The 18,784-nt window shown below is 51.4% G+C and overlaps 1 protein-coding gene across 1 annotated transcript in view; it reads right to left on the bottom strand.

The window, feature by feature from the left end:
• The window catches only part of LOC144683184 (voltage-dependent L-type calcium channel subunit alpha-1S-like), a 258,879-nt gene that overhangs the window by 46,780 nt on the left and 193,315 nt on the right, over positions 1-18,784 (bottom strand). Inside the window, exons 26-29 of the mRNA XM_078546145.1 lie at positions 15,714-15,842; positions 14,908-14,973; positions 14,638-14,729; positions 9,933-10,092 (exon numbers count right to left, since the gene is read on the bottom strand). Of these exons, the coding sequence (XP_078402271.1) occupies positions 9,933-10,092; positions 14,638-14,729; positions 14,908-14,973; positions 15,714-15,842 (447 nt within the window). The remainder of the gene's footprint in view (positions 1-9,932; positions 10,093-14,637; positions 14,730-14,907; positions 14,974-15,713; positions 15,843-18,784) is intronic.

Genomic DNA, 18,784 nt, shown 5'->3' with positions numbered 1-18,784 from the left:
GCACCTCCTCTAAATTAGCTAAGTATTCTTCGTCAGTTAGTCCAGTGACTAAGACATCATCCATATAAACAATGACATGGGGCAGTCCCTGAAGTAGATTTTCCATGGTACCCTGGAAAATAGCACACACCAATGAGACCCAAAGAATAGTCGACTATATTGATACAATCCTCGATGTGTATTGATGGGCACGAATTCCCTGGAGCCTTCTTCCAAATCTACCTGCTAGTAGGTGTGGCTCATGTCGAGTTTTGAATATGTCCTGCTCCCTGCCAATTTTGAATATAATTCATCAATCTTCAGTATCGGATGTCTATCAAGTTTGGCGACTCTGTTTACAGTTAACTTATAATCACCGCATAAACAAACACTTTGGTCTGGCTTCAATACGGGTACTATGGGTGCCGTCCACTCAGAAAATTGTACAGGTTGTAAGATACCCAACTTTTCCAGCCTGTTTATCTCGGTCTCGACCTTGTCCTGTAGAGCATAAGGGACTGGTCTGGCTCTGATAAATCTGGGGATTGTGTTAGGATCTAGGTGGATTTTGGCTTGTAGCCCATGAATTCTTGCTAGTTCATCACTAAAAATGGAAGTGTACTTTTGTAACAATTCCTATAAGCTTCTCATTCTGATTTGCAAAATGTTGGCCCATTGCAATTTAATCTTTTTTTTACCAGTTGTGACCAATTAAACTGGGGCCCGCCCCAGCTTCTACTATAAGGTGTAAATTTGCAGTCTGATCCCCACACTGCACCAGGATTTCGCTCTTATTTTTTCAGCCATGTATGTTTTCAATTTAGTGTCCGATTCTTCCAAACTTAAAGGATGGACTCCTTTATTCAAGTATCTGAATGTATGTTCTCCTATGACAGACATTGATGCCCCAGTATCGACCTCCATTTTAATGGGTTGTTCATTGACTCTAATGACTACCTGGATTGGCTCATTTGGTCATAGAGTCATAGAGGTTTACAGCACAGAAAAAGGCCCTTCAGCCCATCGAGTCTGCGCTGGTGAAACAAGTACCTAACTATTCTAATCCCATTTCCCAGCACTAGGCCCACAGCCTTGTATGCCATGGCATCACAAGTGCACATCCAAATACTTCTTAAATGTTATGAGGGTTTCTGCCTCTACCACCCTTTCAGGCAGTGAGTTCCAGATTCCCACCACCCTCTGGGTGAAAAAAGTCTTCCTCACATACCCTCTAAACCTACTGCCCCTTACCTTAAATCTATGCCCCCTGGTTATTGATCCCTCCACCAAGGGGAAAAGTTCCTTCCTGTCTAACCTATCTATGCCCCTCATAATTTTATACACCTCAATCATGTCCCCCCTCAATCTCCTCTGCTCCAGGGAAAATAACCCCAGTCTATCCAATCTCTCCTCATAACTAAAACTCTCCAGCCCAGGCAACAGCCTGGTAAATCTCCTCTGCACTCTCTCTAGTGTAATCAAATCCTTCTTATAATGCGGATTCCAGAATTACCCACTTTCAGGTTGTATAATGAATAGATGTCAGATTCTGCTTCCTCTGGTTCTTCAGTGCGGCAGATTTTGCGATTTCGACCTTTGTTTCTAAAATGCTGTCTCGGCCGATCTTTACAGTACCGCATTATGTGATCATTGCGGTGGCAGAAAAAGCATTCGATATTTCTGAACTGTCGATCGCCTGCAGGCTGCCTGGATGTATTTCTCTCATTAATGTCATGGGCTTTCACTGTAGTTCTGTTGTTCTTCAATGGTCTGTACATAGTGGGCATTCCCTGCCTTTCTGCGGAGTCCGATGTCTTCACACCTCGTTACTGGTCCTTCCCGTCCTACAAGATGGAAGGCGCCATTTTGTGTACCTTTTATTGCCTCCGAATCTCTAACAGTGCTCTCCATGGCTGTTGCCAATTCTAATGCCTCACTGAAGTCAAGATTAGTTTCAGATAGCAATCGCTTTTGCATAGCATCGTCCCCAATTCCGCATGTCAATCAGTCTCTCTACATGTCATTAAGTGAAGTTCCGAACTCACAATATTCTGTTAATTACTTTAAAGCAGCTACATGGCCAGTGATTGTCTCTCCTGAAAGCCTATTCCTGGAATTGAATTTAAAATGCTGCATTGTGACTGAGAGCTTTGGCTTCAGATGGTTTTTTACAATGTTTACTAACTCGTCGAAAGTTTTCGTATTGGGGGTGTTAGGTGACATGAGGCTGCAATCAGCCCATACGTTTTGCTGCCGCATGCGGCCAAAAGAATCAATCTCTTCTGTGCCTCCCCGCAATGTCGTTAGCGGGAAAGAAGAATGCTAGGCGTTCAATGTAAAGAGACCAATCATCGGTAATGGGGTCAAATGGTTCAAGATGCCCGAACTGAGGCATACTCGGTGACTAAGGAGACTGCACTTTCAAACAGCTTTCAATGTAGTGGCGAAGTAATGTAGCTGGCTTACCGCGGCTTTCTTGATTGCCGTCAATTGATCTGGTTTATCCTTGTTGCCCGTTTTATGTTTTTGGCTATTAGGTTCACTTCGGTCAGCGAACAAAGAACAAAGAAAACTACAGCACAGGAACGGGCCCTTCAGCCCTCCAAGCCTGCGCCGATCATATTGCCCGTCAACTAAAACATTTTGCACTTCTGGGGTCCTTATCCCTCTATTCCCATCCTATTCATGTATTTGTCAAGCTGCCTCTTAAACACCACTATCGTATCTGCTTCCACCACCTCCTCTGGCAGCGAATTCCAGACACTCACTACCCTCTGTGTAAAAAACTTGCCCCACACATCTCCTCTATAGTTTTCTCCTTTCACCTTAAATCTATGTCCCCTAGTAATTGACTCTTCCACCCTGGGAAAAAGCTTCTGACTATCTACTCTGTCCATGCCACTCATAATTTTGTAAACTTCTATCAAGTCGCCCCTCAATCTCCGTCGCTCTAGTGAGAACAATCCGAGTTTCTCCAACCTCTCCTCATAGCTAATAACCTCCAGACCAGGCAGCATCCTGGTAAACCTCCTCTGCACCCTCTCCAATGCCTCCATATCCTTCTGGTAATGTGGCGACCAGAATTGCACACAATATTCTAAGTGTGGCCTAACCAAGGTTCTATACAGCTGCAGCATGACTTCCCAGCTTTTATGCTCAATACCCCTGCCAATGAAGGCAAGCATGCCATATGCCTTCCTGACTACCTTATCCACCTGCGTTGCCACTTTCAGTGACCTGTGGACCTGTACACCCAGATCCCTCTGCCCGTCGATGCACTTAAGGGTTATGCCATTTACTGTGTAATTCCTGCCTGTATTAGACCTTCCAAAATGCATTACCTCGCATTTGTCCGGATTAAACTCCATCTGCCATTTCTCCACCCAAGTCTCCAAACAATCTATATCCCGTTGTATCCTTTGACAATCCTCTTCACTATCTGCAACTCCTCCAACCTTTGTGTCGTCTGCAAACTTACTAATTAGCCCAGTTACATTTTCCTCCAAATCATTTACGTACACTACAAACAGCAAAGGTCACAGCACTGATCCCTGTGGAACTCCACTAGTCACAGCTCTCCATTCAGAAAAGCACCCTTCCACTGCTACCATCTGTCTTCTATGACCAAGCCAATTCTGTATCCATCTTGCCAGCTCACCTCTGATCCTGTGCAACACTACCTTCTGTACCAGTCTGCCATGAGGGACCTTGTCAAAGGCCTTACTGAAATCCATGTTGATAACATCCACTGCCCTTCCATCGTCGATCATCTTTGTCACTTCCTCGAAAAACTCGATCAAGTTAGTGAGACACGACCTCCCCTTCACAAAACCATGCTGCCTCTCACTAATACGCCCATTTGCTTCCAAATGGTAGTAAATCCTGTCAAGAAGAATCTTCTCCAATAATTTTCCTACCACAGACGTAAGGCTCACCGGCCTGTAATTTCCTGGATTATCCCTGCTACCCTTCTTCTTAAACAATGGAACAACATTGGCCATTCTCCAGTACTCTGGGACCTCACTCGTCGCCAGTAAGGATACAAAGATTTCTGTCAAGGCCCCAGCAATCTCCTCCCTTGCCTCCCTCAGTATTCTGGGGTAGATCCCATCTGGCCCTGGGGACTTATCCACCTTAATATTCTTCAAAATGCCTAACACCTCCTCTTTTTTGATCTCAGCATGATCCAGGCTATCTACACATTCTTCCCTAGACAAATCGACCGCTAAGTCCTTCTCTTTGGTGAATATTGATGAGAAGTATTCATTTAGTTTCTCTCCCATTTCTTCTGGCTCCACACACAGATTCCCATCTCTGTCCCTGAGTGGGTCTACCCTTTCCCTTGCCACCCTCTTGCTTTTTACATATGTATAAAAGGCCTTGGGATTTTCCTTAATCCTGGTTGCCAGTGACTTTTCATGACCCCTTTTAGCCCTCCTGACTCCTTGCTTAAGTTTCTTCCTACTTTCTTTATATTCTCCACGGGCTTCATCTGTTCCCAGCCTTTTAGCCCTTACGAATGCTTCCCTTTTCTTTTTGACTAATCTCACAATATCCTTCGTTATCCAAGGTTCTTGAAACTTGCCATGCTTATCCTTCATCCTAGCAGGAACATGCCAGTCTTGAATTCTTATCAACTTGACGTTTGAAAGCCCCCACATGTCAGTTGTTGATTTGCCCTCAAACATCCGCCTCCAGTCTAGATTCCTCAGTTTCTGCCTAATATTGTTATAATTAGCCTTCCCCCAATTAAGCACCTTAACCCGAGGACTCCTGTTATCCTTATCCACCAGCACCTTGAAACTTACTGAATTGTGGTCACTTTTCCCAAAATGCTCCCCTACTAAAACTTCGACCACCTGGCCGGGTTCATTCCCTAATACCAGGTCCAGTATTGCCCCTTCCCTAGTTGGACTATCTACATATTGTCTCAGGAAGCCCTCCTGGATGCACCTTACGAATTCTGCACCATCCAAACCCCTAGCACTAAGTGATTCCCAGTCAATATAGGGAAAGTTAAAATCATCCACCACAACAACCCTATTGCTTTTACATCTTTCCAAAATCTGCCTACATAATTGTTCCTCAATCTCCCGCCAGCAATTGGGAGGCCTATAGTAAACCCCCAACATTGTGACTGCACCCTTCCTATTCCGGAGCTCTACCCATATTGCCTCGCTGCATGAGCTCTCTGAGGTGTCCTCCTGTTGTACAGCTGTGATAGTCCCCTTAACCAGAAGTGCAACTCCCCCACCTCTTCTACATCCCTCTCTATCCCGCCTGAAACATCAAAATCCTGGAACGTTTATCTGCCAATCCTGTCCATCCTTCAACCAAGTCTCTGTAATAGCAATAACATCATAGCCCCAAGTACTAATCCAAGCTCTAAGCTCATCTGCCTTGCCTGTTATACTTCTCGCATTGAAATAAATGCATTTCAGACCCCCAGTCGCACTGTGTTCAGTAATTTCTCCTTGCCTGCCCTTCCTCTTAGTCCTACTGGCATTATTCACTGGTTCCCAGTCATTTATTTCACCTGCTGACCTATTGCTCTGGTTCCCACTCCCCTGCCATACTAGTTTAAATCCTCCCGAGTGACACTAGCAAACGTCGCAGCCAGGATATTGGTGCCCCTCCAGTTTAGATGCAACCCATCCTTCTTGTACAGGTCCCACCTGCCCCAGAAGAGATCTCACTGATCCAGATATCGGAAACCCTCCCTCCTACACCATCTGTTCAGCCACGTGTTTAGCTGCACTATCTTCCTATTTCTAGCCTCACTGGCACGAGGCACAGGGAGTAATCCTGAGATTACAACCCTAGAGGTCCTGTTTTTTAACTTTCTGCCTAACTCCCTGAACTTCCGCTGCAGGACCTCTTCACTCTTCCTGCCTATGTTGTTAGTACCAATGTGTACCACGACCTCTGGCTGTTCTCCCTCCCCCTTCAGAATGTCCCGTACCCGATCAGAGACATCTTGGACCCTGGCACCAGGGAGGCAACATACCATCCTGGTGTCTCTTTCACGACCACAGAAGCGCCTATCTGAGCCCCTGAATATAGAGTCCCCTATGACAATTGCTCTTCTGTGCTTTGACCCCACCTGCTGAACAACAGAGACAGCCGTGGTGCCACTGCTCTGGCTATTGCTGTTGTTTTCCCCCGATAGGCCATCCTCCCAACAGTATCCAAAACGGTATACCTGTTAGAGAGGGGGACAACCACAGGGGATTTCTACATTGACTGCCTGCCCCTTCTAGCGGTCACCCATCTATCTGTCTGTACCTTGGGTGTGACCACGTCTCCAAAACTCCTGTCAATAACGCTTTCCGCCACCTGAATGCTCCTAAGTGCATCCAACTGCTGCTCCAACCGATCCATGCGGTCTGTGAGGAGCTGCAATTGGGTACACTTCCTGCAGATGTAGTTGTCCGGGACACTTGAAGCGTCACAGATTTCCCACATCCCACAGGTGAAGCACTTCACCCCAGCAACTGCCATTTCTAGAACAATTTAATAAATTAATTGAAATCTAATAACTGCTTATTGACTCCTTATTAACTATACGTTCCCATTTCTATTATAAATGCTCAATTCTAAGAACAGTAATCCCCTGCTTCTGGTCTATATACCCTCTACCTATTAATTAAGTGATTAATTTATTTGGTTTAATTAGTTTAACAATGTTTTAGTTTCAAATTCAGTGTAGATTCTCTACCAGCCAATCAGGTCACAGATTTACCATGACACCACTTTTAATTTTTTTTATATATAAGACCCGAGGTCCCTGAATCCCCAAGGTAAGATACTCACCTCTCTGGAACTCTGCCCTCCGACTCTGCTCCCTGGAACTCTCCTAGCGCTCTTTCATCCTGTCTCCGCCGCTCTCCTCGCGCTCTTTTATCCTGTGTCTCCGCTCTCCTTGCACTCTTTTATCCTGTGTCTCTGCTCACCTCGCGCTCTTTTATCCCGCGTCTCCGCCGCTCTCCTCGCGCTCTTTTATCCCGTGTCTCCGCTCTCCTCGCGCTCTTTTATCCTGTCTCCGCCGCTCTCCTCGCGCTCTTCTATCCTGTGTCTCTGCTCACCTCGCGCTTTTGTCCCGCGTCTCCGCCGCTCTCCTCGTGCTCTTTTATCCTGTGTCTCCACTCTCCTCGTGCTCTTTTATCCTGTGTCTACGCCGCTCTCCTCGCGCTCTTTTATCCTGTGTCTCCGCTGCTCTCCTCGCGCTCTTTTATCCTGTGTCTCCGCTCTCCTCGCGCTCTTTTATCCTGTGTCTCCGCCGCTCTCCTCGCACTCTTTTATCCTGTGTCTCCGCCGCTCTCCTCGCACTCTTTTATCCTGTGTCTCTGCCGCTCTCCTCGCGCTCTTTTATCCCGTGTCTCCGCTCTCCTCGCGCTCTTTTATCCCGTGTCTCCACTCTCCTCGTGCTCTTTTATCCTGTGACTCTGCCGCTCTCCTCGCGCTCTTTTATCCCGTGTCTCCGCTCTCTTTTATTCCGTGTCACCACTCTCCTCGCGCTCTTTTATCTTGCGTCTCCGCCGGTCTCCCTGCGCTCTTTTATCTACCATCTCCGCTGGTCTCTTTGCGCTCTTTTATCCCACGTCTCCGCTGCTCTCCTCGCGCTCTTTTATCCCGTGTCTCCGCCGCTCTCCTCGCACTCTTTTATCCCGTGTCTCCGCCGCTCTCCTCGCACTCTTTTATCCCGTGTCTCCGCCGCTCTCCTCTGACTCTTTTATCCCGTGTCTCCGCCGCTCTCCTCGCGCTCTTTTATCCCGTGTCTCCACTCTCCTCGCGCTCTTTTATCCTGCGTCTCCGCCGGTCTCCTCACGCTCTTTTATCCCGCGTCTCCGCCGGTCTCTTCACGCTCTTTTATCCCGCGTCTCCGCTCTCCTCGCGCTCTTTTATCCTGTGTCTCTGCCGCTCTCTTCGCGCTCTTTTATCCCACGTCTCCGCCGCTCTCTTCGCGCTCTTTTATCCCATGTCTCCGCTCTCCTCGCGCTCTTTTATCCCCCATCTCCGCCGCTCTCTTCGCGCTCTTTTATCCCGTGTCTCCGCTCTCCTCGCGCTCTTTTATCCCGTGTCTCCGCTCTCCTCGCGCTCTTTTATCCCGTGTCTCCGCTCTCCTCGCGCTCTTTTATCCTGCGTCTCCGCCGGTCTCCTCACGCTCTTTTATCCCGCGTCTCCGCCGCTCTCCTCGCGCTCTTTTATCCCGCATCTCCACCGGTCTCCTCGCGCTCTTTTATCCTGCGTCTCGGCCGCTCTCCTCGCGCTCTTTTATCCCGCGTCTCCGCTGCTCTCCTCACGCTCTTTTATCCCGCGTCTCCGCCGCTCTCCTCACGCTCTTTTATCCCGCGTCTCCGCCGCTCTCCTCGCGTTCTTTTATCCTGTGTCTCTGCTCTCCTCGCGCTCTTTTATCCTGTGTCTCCGCCGCTCTCCTCACGCTCTTTTATCCCGCGTCTCCGCTCTCCTCGCGCTCTTTTATCCTGTGTCTCCGCCGCTCTCCTCACGCTCTTTTATCCCGCGTCTCCGCCGGTCTCTTCACGCTCTTTTATCCCGCGTCTCCGCTCTCCTCGCGCTCTTTTATCCTGTGTCTCCGCCGCTCTCTTCGCGCTCTTTTATCCCGCGTCTCCGCCGCTCTCCTCACGCTCTTTTATCCCGTGTCTCTGCTCTCCTCGCGCTCTTTTATCCCGCGTCTCCGCCGGTCTCCTCGCGCTCTTTTATCCCGCGTCTCTGCCGCTCTCCTCGCGCTCTTTTATCCTGAACGTAAGCTGCACCCTTGCTTTCGCACATTAGTTGGCGCTTGAAACAATATAGGCACAAAGACCGATTAACTGAACCAACACTAGTGGCTTATTGGAACTAAGAACAGGACACTAACACCATATGTGCTTCTTCAATCGTCTTCAGCTCTGGACATAGTTAGCCAAGAAGCCCGCGCTGTGTAGCGGTTGGTCAATACTGTCACACGGTCAACTAACTACATTCTCTTAAAAGTGCATAGCACTCCACTTTAACACACTTTCCTAATTGCTTGCTGTACCTGCACAAGTCTCTTCCCCAACCAACCTCACTACCCATCCAGCTCTTTTGACGTCCCACATATTTGAAGGGGCACTAAAGAGCACATTGCGAGTCTCCACTGGAAAGTTGCATTCAGGAGCAGAACACAGGGAATTACAGGCATGAACACGCTCCAGTGATGCACTCCTTTTGAGGGATACTGAAGGCTACATGGAGTCAGGCCCAATCTGCTGTGGGGATCTATACAACCCTTCAGTCCTCTTTTACCACAAACGTTGATTTAACCCCTTCCTAAAGCAGTCAGTTGGTCCCATTCAGCCTCCTCTCCAGCCATCTGCCCATTATTAGCGAATTATAAAATTGTACAGCACAGGCAGAAGCCATTCAGCTCTTCATGCCTGTGCCAGCTCTCTGCAGTAACTTCCTCTTAGTTCCACTCCTTTGCTTTTTCCCCATAACTGTGAAAAATCTTCTTTCTTCCCATTCCCTTTGAAAGTGATTATTGAATCTGTTTTCACCATCCTTCCAGGGAGGGCATTCCAGATCACAACAACTTGCTGTGTAAAATAACCCTCATTCCTGGTACAATTCTGCTAACTCTCTGCTGCGCCCTCTCTTCAACCTTGAGGTTCTTCCTATGCCGATGCCCAGAATTGGAGACAATTCTCCAGCTGAAGTCTAACTGGCATTGCAGAGTTGTAAGCTTCCAATCCTGAACTTTGATGCAGACTTGTGCATCTTGTGACTCATGTCCCATGTCCTTACACTCGCTGTCTAGTATAAATTTTTTCCTTCTTTCGACCTTATTCCTCCTCTGGAGTTATTTGTTTTGCCTGGCTCTGTGCATGTGAGAGTCGCAAGGCTACTGCAGCTTTATGCCTGTACCACTAAGTGGGAGGAATTTGCCCCGTTTCTGGTGGATTAACACTTACCAGGAAGGCACACAGCATGTAAAAACTGATGAAATAGAAGACAGCAAAGTTGGTTCCACAAGTGTACTCTTCACCAAGTTCATAATCAGATTCAGGGTCACAGAGCTTGCCAGGTTGGCAGGCCAACATGATTTCCTGCCAAGCTTCACCGGTGGCACATCTAGAGACAGGAACAGCACAGTCACCCACTGCAAGGGGCACAGTCTAAGCACTCAGGCTCGGGGTGAGAGGTCAGCCTCGAGGCGAGAGGTCGGCCTCGGGGCGAGAGGTCGACCTCAGGGCAAAAGGTCGGCCTCGGGGCGAAAGGTCGGCCTCGGGGCGAGAGGTTGGGCTCAGGCAAAAAGCCAGGGAAGTGAGTGGTCAGATGCGGGGACAGACAGGAAGATAGTGGGCAGTCGGGGGGCTGAGAGGGCAGTTGGGGAACTGAGAGGGCAATCAGGGGATGATTGGGGAGTTTGGGAGCAAGAGAGGGCAAGAGGGCAATCAGGGGATGAGTGCCGAATTTGGGGACAAGAGGGCAGTCAGGGGGTAGACGGGGAGAGAGGGTAGTCAGGATGTGAGAGGGCAGGCAGGGGACGAGAGGACAGGCAGGGCTAGAGGGCACTCAGGGGGCAGACGGGCGAGAGGGCAGTCAGGGGGTGAGAGGGCAGTCAGGGGGCAAGTGGGAAGTCAGGGCGAGTGGGAACTCAGGGGGCGAGTGGGCAGTCGGGGTGAATGGAAAGTCAGGGGGCGAGTGGGAAGTCGGGGCGAGTGGGAAGTCAGGGGGTGAGTGGCAAGTTTGGGTTCAAGTGGGCAGTCAAGGAGCAGGGCAGTCACGGGGCGAGAGGGCAGTCAGGGGATGAGTGGCGGGTTTGGGGGCGAGAGGGCAGTCAGGGGGCAAGAAGGCAGTCAGGGGGCAAGAGGGCAGACAGGGGATGAGTAGCGATTTTGGGGTCAAGTGGGCAGTCAGGGGGCGAGAGGGCAGATAGGGGGCGAGTGGGCAGACGAGAGCGAAAGGGCAGACGGGATGAGTGGCAGGTTTGGGGGCAAGAGGGCAGTCAGGGGGCAAAGGGGCAGTCAGCGGGCGAGAGGGCAGTCAGGGGATGAGTGGGGAGTTTGGGGACAAGAGGGCAGTCTGGGGCCGAGAGGGCAGTCAGGTGGCAAGAGGGCAGTCAGCTGGCAAGAGGGCAGTCAGGGTATGTGTGGGGAGTTTGGGGTTAAGCGGGCAATCAGGGAGTGAGGTAGTCAGGGGGTGAGTGGCAGGTTTGGTGGCAAGAGAGCAGTCAGCGGGTGAGGGGCAATGGGGGGGTGGCGAGAGGGTAGTCAGGGGATGAGTGGCGGGTTTGGGGGCAAGAGGGCAGTTAGAGGTAAGGGGGCAATCAGCGGGTGAGAGGGCAGTCTGGGGCCGAGAGGGCAGTCAGGGGGCAAGAGGGCAATCAGGGACCGAGGCAGTCAGGAGGTGAGTGGCAAGTTTGGTGGCAAGAGAGCAGTCAATGGGCGAGGGGCAGTGGGAGTGGGGGGGGGGGGAAGGGTAGTCAGGGGGGAGAGATGGTAGCCAAGGGGCGAGAGGGCAGTCGGGGGCGTGAAGGCGGTCAGGGGGCGAGTGCGCAGTCAGGGGGCGAGTGCGCAGTCAGGTGGCGAGAGGGCAGTCAGGAGGCGAGAGGGCAGTCAGGAGGTGAGAGGGCTGACAGGGGGCAAGAGGGCAGTCGGGGGATGAGTGGGGAGCCAGGGAATGAGTGGGGAGTTTGGGGGCAAGAGGGTAGTCAAGGGTGAGAGGCAATCAGCGGGCGAGAGGGCAGTCAGGTGGCACGAGGGCTGACAGGAGGCGAGAGGGCAGTCAGGGGATGAGTGGGGAGTTTAGGGGCGAGAGGGAAGTCAGGGGGCAAGAGGGCAGCTAGGGGCGAGAGCGCAGTCAGGGGGCGAGAGGGCAGTCAGGGGCGAGAGCGCATTAAGGGTGAGAGGAGAGACAGCGGGCGAGAGGGCAGACAGCGGGAGAGAGGGCAGTCAGGGAGCGAGAGGACAGTCAGGGAGCGAGAGGGCAGACAGGGGGCGAGAGGGTAGTCAGGGCGCGAGAGTGCAGACAGGGAGCAAGTGGCGAGTTTGGGGGAAAGAGGGCAGTCAGGGGGAAAGAGGGCAGACAGGGGGAAAGAGGGCGGTCAGGGGATGAGTGGCCAGTTTGTGGGCAAGAGGACGGTCAGAAAACAAGAGGGCAGATGGGGGAGAGGGCAGATGGGGGCGAGACGGCAATCAGGGAGTGAGAGCTAAGTTTGAGGGCGAGAGGGCAGTCAGCGGGCGAGAGGGCAGTCAGGGAGTGAATGGGCAGTCAGGGAGCGAGAGGGCAGCCAGGGAGCGAGAGGGCAGCCAGGGAGCGAGAGGGCAGTCAGGGAGCGAGTGGGCAGTCATGGAGCGAGTGGGCAGTCAGGGGATGAGTGGTGAGTTTGGGGGCAAGAGGGCAGTCAGGAGGCAAGAGGGCAGACAGGGGAGAGGGCAGATGGGGGCGAGACGGCAATCAGTGAGCGAGGCAGTCAGGCGGCAGACAGGGGGCAAGAGGGCAGACAGGGGATGAGTGGGGAGTTTAGGGCCAAGAAGGCAGTCAGTGAGCGAGGCGGTCAGGCGGCGAGAGGGCAGACAGGGGGCGAAAGGGCAGACAAGGTATGATTGGCGAGTTTGGGGGCAAGGAGGCAGTCAGAGGAAAAAGTGCAGACGGGGCGAGAGGGCAGTCAGGGGGTGAGAGGGCAGTCAGGGGATGAGTTCCGAATTTGGGGGCAAGAGGGCAGTCAGGAGGTAAGGGGGCAGACAGGGGGAGAGAGGGCTGTCAGGGGACGATAGGGCAGTCAGGGGGGGCGAGAGGGCAGTCAAGGGGCGAGAGCGCAGTCAGGGAGTGAGAGGGCAGTCAGGGGGGGCAAGAGGGCAGTCAGGGGGGCAAGAGGGCTGACAGGGAGTGAAGGGGCAGTCAGGAAGGCGAGAGGGCAGTCAGGGGATGAATGGGGAGTTTGAGGACAAGAGGGCAGTCAGGGGGCGAGAGGGGCAGTCAGGGGGCGAGAGGGCAGTCAGGGGGCGAGAGGGCAGTCAGGGGATGATGGGGAGTTTGGGGACAAGAGGGCAGTCAGGGGGCGAGAGGGGCAGTCAGGGCGCGAGAGGGCAGTCAGGGGGTGAGAGGGCAGTCAGGGGATGATGGGGAGTTTGGGGACAAGAAGGCAGTCAGAGCGCGAAAGGGCAGTCAGGGGGCAAGGGGGCAGTCAGGGGATGAATGGGGAGTTTGAGGACGAGAGGGCAGTCAGGGGGCGAGAGGGCAGTCAGGGGACGATGGGGAGTTTGGGGACAAGAGGGCAGTCTGGGAGCGAGAGGGCAGTCAAGGACGAGAGGGCAGTCAGGGGGCGTGAGGGCTGTCGCAAGCAAGGGAGTAATTGGGGATGCTTGCAGTCAGGTGGTTGGGGCAAATGGGCAGTAAGGATGAGCAGGAAGGTGGGTGTGGTGGGGCGGGTCTGAGTGTGCAGGTGAGTCCGATCGGGCAGCCATGGGGTATGGCCGAGTGGATAGACAGGGGATGAGTGAGTAGGCGGGGTGGGTGCTGAATGGGCAAGGGCGCTGAGGGGGCAGGTACTTTGTGAGTGGGTACTTGGGGGACCGAGTGGGCAGGCGGGGAGGCTGAGCGTACAGACTCGGGGGCCGAGTGGGCAGTCAGGAGCCAATTGGACAGGCCTGGGGTGAGCGGACAGGCCTGGGGTGAGCGGGCAGGCGTGGGGTGAGCGGGCAGGCGTGGGGTGAGCGGGCAGGTGTTGGGTGAGCGGGCAGGTCTGGTGTGAGCGGGCAGGCCCGGGGTGAGCAGGCAGGCCCGGGATGAACGGGCAGGCCCGGGGTGAACGGGCAGGCATGGGGTGAGCAGGCAGGCCCGGGGTGAGCGGCCAGTCCCGAGGTGAGCGGGCAGTCTCGGGGTGAGCATGCAGGCCTGGGGTGAGCGGGCAGGCCCGGGGTGAGCGGGCAGGCCCGGGGTGAGCGGGCAGGCGTGGGGTGAGCGGGCAGGTGTGGGGTGAATGGGCAGGCCTGGGGTGAGCGCGGAGGCCCGGGGTGAGCGGGCAGTCCCGAGGTGAGCGGGCAGGCCCGGGGTGAGCGGGCAGGCCCGGGGTGAGCGGGAAGGCCTGGGGTGAGCGGGAAGGCCCGGGGTGAACGGGAAGGCCCGGGGTGAGCAGGCAGGCCCGGGGTGAACGGGCAGGCTGAACGGGCAGGCGTGGGGTGAGCAGGCAGGCCCGGGGTGAGCGGGCAGGCGTGAGGTGAGCGGGCAGGCATGAGGTGAGCGGGCAGGCCCGGGGTGAGCAGGCAGGCTGAACGGGCAGGCGTGGGGTGAGCGGGCAGGCCTGGGGTGAGCGGGCAGGCCCGGGGTGAACGGGCAGGCGTAGGGTGAGCGGGCAAGCCTGGGGTGAACGGGCAGGCCCAGGGTGAACGGGCAGGCCCGGGGTGAGCGGGTAGGCCCGGGGTGAACGGGCAGGCCCAGGGGGAACGGGCAGGCCCAGGGGGAACGGGCAGGCCAGGGGTGAGCGGGTAGGCCCAGGGTGAACGGGCAGGCCCAGGGTGAACGGGCAGGCTGGGGGTGAGCGGGCAGGCCCGAGGTGAACGGGCAGGCGTGGGGTGAGCGGGCAGGCCCGGGGTGAGCGGGCAGGCCCGAGGTGAGCGGGCAGTCCCAGGGTGAACGGGCAGGCATGAGGTGAGCAGGCGGGCACTCACTCACCTAAACAGCAGGAGCACAGCTTGTGGGAAAGTCTGGAAATTGTTGTTCCGATTGATTTGTGCCCCATCCACATTGGCAATCTTCCCAAAGACCTGGTAAACAGTAAGAGACAGCAGGAATGAGGGGGGTGTTGCAGCAGCATTGGTGGGAAAGATTTAGGTTTAGAGATCACTGAGCATTAAGATTTATGGACATTCCTCAAGTTAGTACAGTACAAAGCTTGCAGTTTTCCATAAAAGGGTTAATAAGTTAATGGATACCTGCTCTTACCTGCATCCCAATGACAGCATAGATGAAGAACAACATCACAATAAGAAGTGCCACATAGGGTAAAGCCTGTCAGAGAACAAAAGCAAAATTGGTAAGAACTCTGATCTGAGCAAATGTGACATGGGAAAAAACTTTTTCACACAGCGAGTGGTTGAATAATGCACTGCCTAGAAGTGTGGTAGAGGCAGGTTCAATTGAAGCATTCAAGAGGGCATTTGGTGATTATTTGAATAGGAACAATGTGCAGGGGTACGGGGAAAAGGCAGGGTAGTAGCTCTAGGTCATAATGCTCATTTGGAGAGCCAGTGCAGGCATGATGGGCCAAATGACCTCCTGTGCCATTAAAATTCTGTGATTCTGTGAGCTTATCTGATAGAGGGTGAGAGGATTGGTGTTAATCTATCTGCGCTCATCCAGCTCCAGTCTACCTGACAGATCAGCCCCTACCTTCTCACCTGTATCTCTATTCTTTCAGATCACACTCAGAGTGGGATTTTCCAGCCCGCCTCCTGCCAGGACTTTGGGCTTCTGGTTGTCCTGCTGCATCCCCCATGATCGGTCTTGCCACAGCAGGGCTGGAAAATCCCAGACCCAGTCCCAATGAGAACATTTTTCCCATCTTGGTCACAGATACTCCAGTGGAAACAGGAAGAGATGATCTCGGATCTGGCAGGGCTGCAGATTTTCAGGGTCAAGGTATTTTGAGGCCTTTCATTGGTTGGCCTTCCATTCCTTGCTATGGTTTGTCATTGGCTAACTGCTGATTTGTTGGGTTGTGATTGGTTCACGTTGCTGGGCTCTCTTACCTGAAAGGACTTGATGAACGTCCACAGCAGTGTTCGAACCCCCTCCCCTCTGCTCAGCAACTTGACCAGGCGCATCACACGGAACAAACGGAAGAAGGAGATGGAAATACGGGAGCTGTCCTCTGACTCCTGGGAAATCATCGGGAGAAAACGGATTACAAACAAACCATGGACAGCTTGGGGTGGGAGAGCAGGTGGACAGCTGGGAAACTGGAGGCTGGGGTTTGGAGGTGAGGACCCTGGGATGAGGTACAGAGAAACTGGGAACGGAATACAGAGAGATAGAGGCAAGGAGACTGGGAGGAAAGCAGGATGGGATGTGGAAACCAGGATAAGGCGTAAGGAGGCTTAGGGTGGGCGATCAGTGAGACTGAGGAAGGGAAAATGGGAGAGGTGTATGGGAGACTGAGAGAAGGAGATGGTAGATTGGGGAGATCAGGTAAAAGACTTGCATTTATAGCAAACCTTTCAGTGATCTCAGGAAGTGATTTCCAACAACAATAACTTGTATTAAGATAATGCCTTTAACATATTAAAATGAGGTACTTCACATAAGCATTATTAGGCAAAATTTGATAAAGAGCCACCTAAAATGATGTAGGACAGATGGCCAAATACTTGGTCAAAGAGGTAGGTTTTAAAGAGCATCCTAAAGCAGGAAAGATTCTGGATAGATAGGAGCATATTAGATAGGAACGGATTAAGAAGACTACAAGGAATATAAAGATAGGTTTACAATGCATGCATGTAAACACACAAAGTATGGTGAATAAAGTTGGTGAGCCACAAGCATAAATAACCATCTGGGAATATGATGTAGTGGCAGTAACAGAAACGTGGCTTAAAAATGGGTGAGAACTAGGTGCTTAATACTCAGAAAAGATAGAGAAGAGAAAAGGGGAGTTGGGGTAGCAGTCTTGATTAGGGAAGACATGGTAGCACTGGAAAGAGAGGATGTCCCTGAAGGGTCAAAGACAGAACCAAGTTGGTTCGTGTTGAGAAGGGAAAAAAGGGACGATCACACTACTTGGGATATTCTATAGGTCTCCAAATAGTGAGTGAGGAATAGAGGAACAAATCTGCAGGGAAATCGCAGAGATGTGCAAGAACTATAGAGCAGTGAAACTGGGGGGCTTTAGTTACCCAATTATCAATTGGGATAATATGAGACTAAAAGGGAAGGAGGGAATTACTTGGGTAAGAGTGACCATTGTATCATAACGTTCAGAATAGTAATGGAGAAGAGCAAGGAACATTCTGATGGAGAACATCTAAATTGGAAGAGGGTTAACTTCAATGGGGTGAGAGTGGATCTAGCCAGGGTAAAATGGAACCAAAGACTGACAGGAAAAACTGTGAAGGAACAGTGGGTGATCTTTAAGGAGATGATGTTTCAGATAGAGGGTAGGAACATTCCAATGAGGGCAAAAGTAAGGGAACCAAAGCCAGGAATCTTTGGATGATGAGATAGAGAATATGATGAACCAAAAAAAGTGTGTCAGACTTGCAAAGAGAATAGAATGGCAGTCAACGTAAAAGGGATCTCAAAAATCTTCAACAGCAGGTAATAAGAGGCAGCATGGGCTTTTGTAGGGACAATGATGGTGATACATGCTTAGAGGTGCAGGGCAAGGCTAGAATACTTAAATGAGTTCATTGTATCAGTATTTGCTAAGGGAGAGGATGCTGATAAAGTATCGGTAGAAGCGGGAATGGCGGTAATGGATGGGGTGAAAATTGATTGGCAGGAAAGGCTGGCTATGGTTACAGTGAATACATTGCCTGGTCCAGATGGCTGGCATCCCAGGTGGCTAAGGGAATTGGGGCTGGTGATAATGAAAGGGCTTGTCATAATCCTTCAAACTGCCCGAGATACAGAATTGGTCTGTGGCAAATGTAACACCCTTATTCAAGAAATGGTGTAAGGACATTGCTAGTAACAACAGGGTGGTCTCTTTCACATCAGTGGTGGAAAAGGTTTCAGAAACAATAATCAGGGGAAAAATCAACAGTCACTTGGAGAGGTTTAAGTTAAGAAGAGCCAGCATGGATCTGTAAAAGGTGAACTGTCTTTGACTAACCAAATTGCAGTAATACAGAAGGTTGATGAAGGGAATGTTGAATGCTGGATGTTGTCTATATGGATTTTAAGGAAGTGTTTGACAAAATACCACATTAAAAAGCTGCTTAACAAAATTGAGGCTCATGGTATAGGAGGGTAAGTTTCAGCTTGGATAATCAACTGGCTTAAGGGCTGAAAACAGCAAGTCAAGGTAAAATAGTTATCCTTCAGACAGAAGGATGGTAGACAGTGGGTATTCCCCAAAGGTCAGTACTAGGACCACTGCTTTTTCAATATATTTAACTGACTTGGATATTGGAATACAGAAGGAAAAGTCAACATTTTCCAATGATACCAAACCTGAATTCCTTCTGTGCTGAAACCATTCTATGATTCTCTAAGTCACAAATTAGATCTTATCTGATTGTGACCATGATAAACTATTGCTCCTAGTCCTACTCTACCTGTCTGTAGTTTTTGATCACACCATTCCCTCCAAGGCCTCCTGTCCACTGTTCAGTTCAATGGGACTACAGTCAGCTGTTTCTATTCCTAAACCACACAATCACTTGCATAACATGGTCAAGTTCAATGTTGTGTTTGTAAGGGAGAAACACAAAAAATTGCTAAAATTTTAGAATTAGATAAGACTAACTTCATAATGCACTGTGACAGAGATTGTCCACAGTAAACTGGGCAAATCTGTTAATGGGTAAAATGACTGAAGATCATTGGAAGGTGTTCAAAAAGAATTTAAGATGATACTGAACCAGCTGATACCCTTAAGGGGCAAAAAACTTTCAAAAAAAAGATAGCCGTGAATTAGGTGAGAGGCAACATAAAACAAAGGAAAAGCATATCAAAATGCAAAAAGAAGCATCAATCCTGGAGAATGGGCAAAATACAAAAAAACAACAAAGGATGACAGAACAAATAGCAAGAGCATGAATCAAAAAAGGGGTGGGGGGGCTGTCCTAGTGCATGAATCACAAAAGACAAGTATGCAGGT

The sequence above is a fragment of the Cetorhinus maximus genome, chromosome 8 (genome assembly GCF_964194155.1).
Source record: "Cetorhinus maximus chromosome 8, sCetMax3.hap1.1, whole genome shotgun sequence".
NCBI classification, from domain to species: Eukaryota; Metazoa; Chordata; class Chondrichthyes; order Lamniformes; family Cetorhinidae; genus Cetorhinus; species Cetorhinus maximus.
Note: the sequence above shows the minus strand (reverse complement) of the source record. Positions and strands in the feature narration are given on the sequence as shown.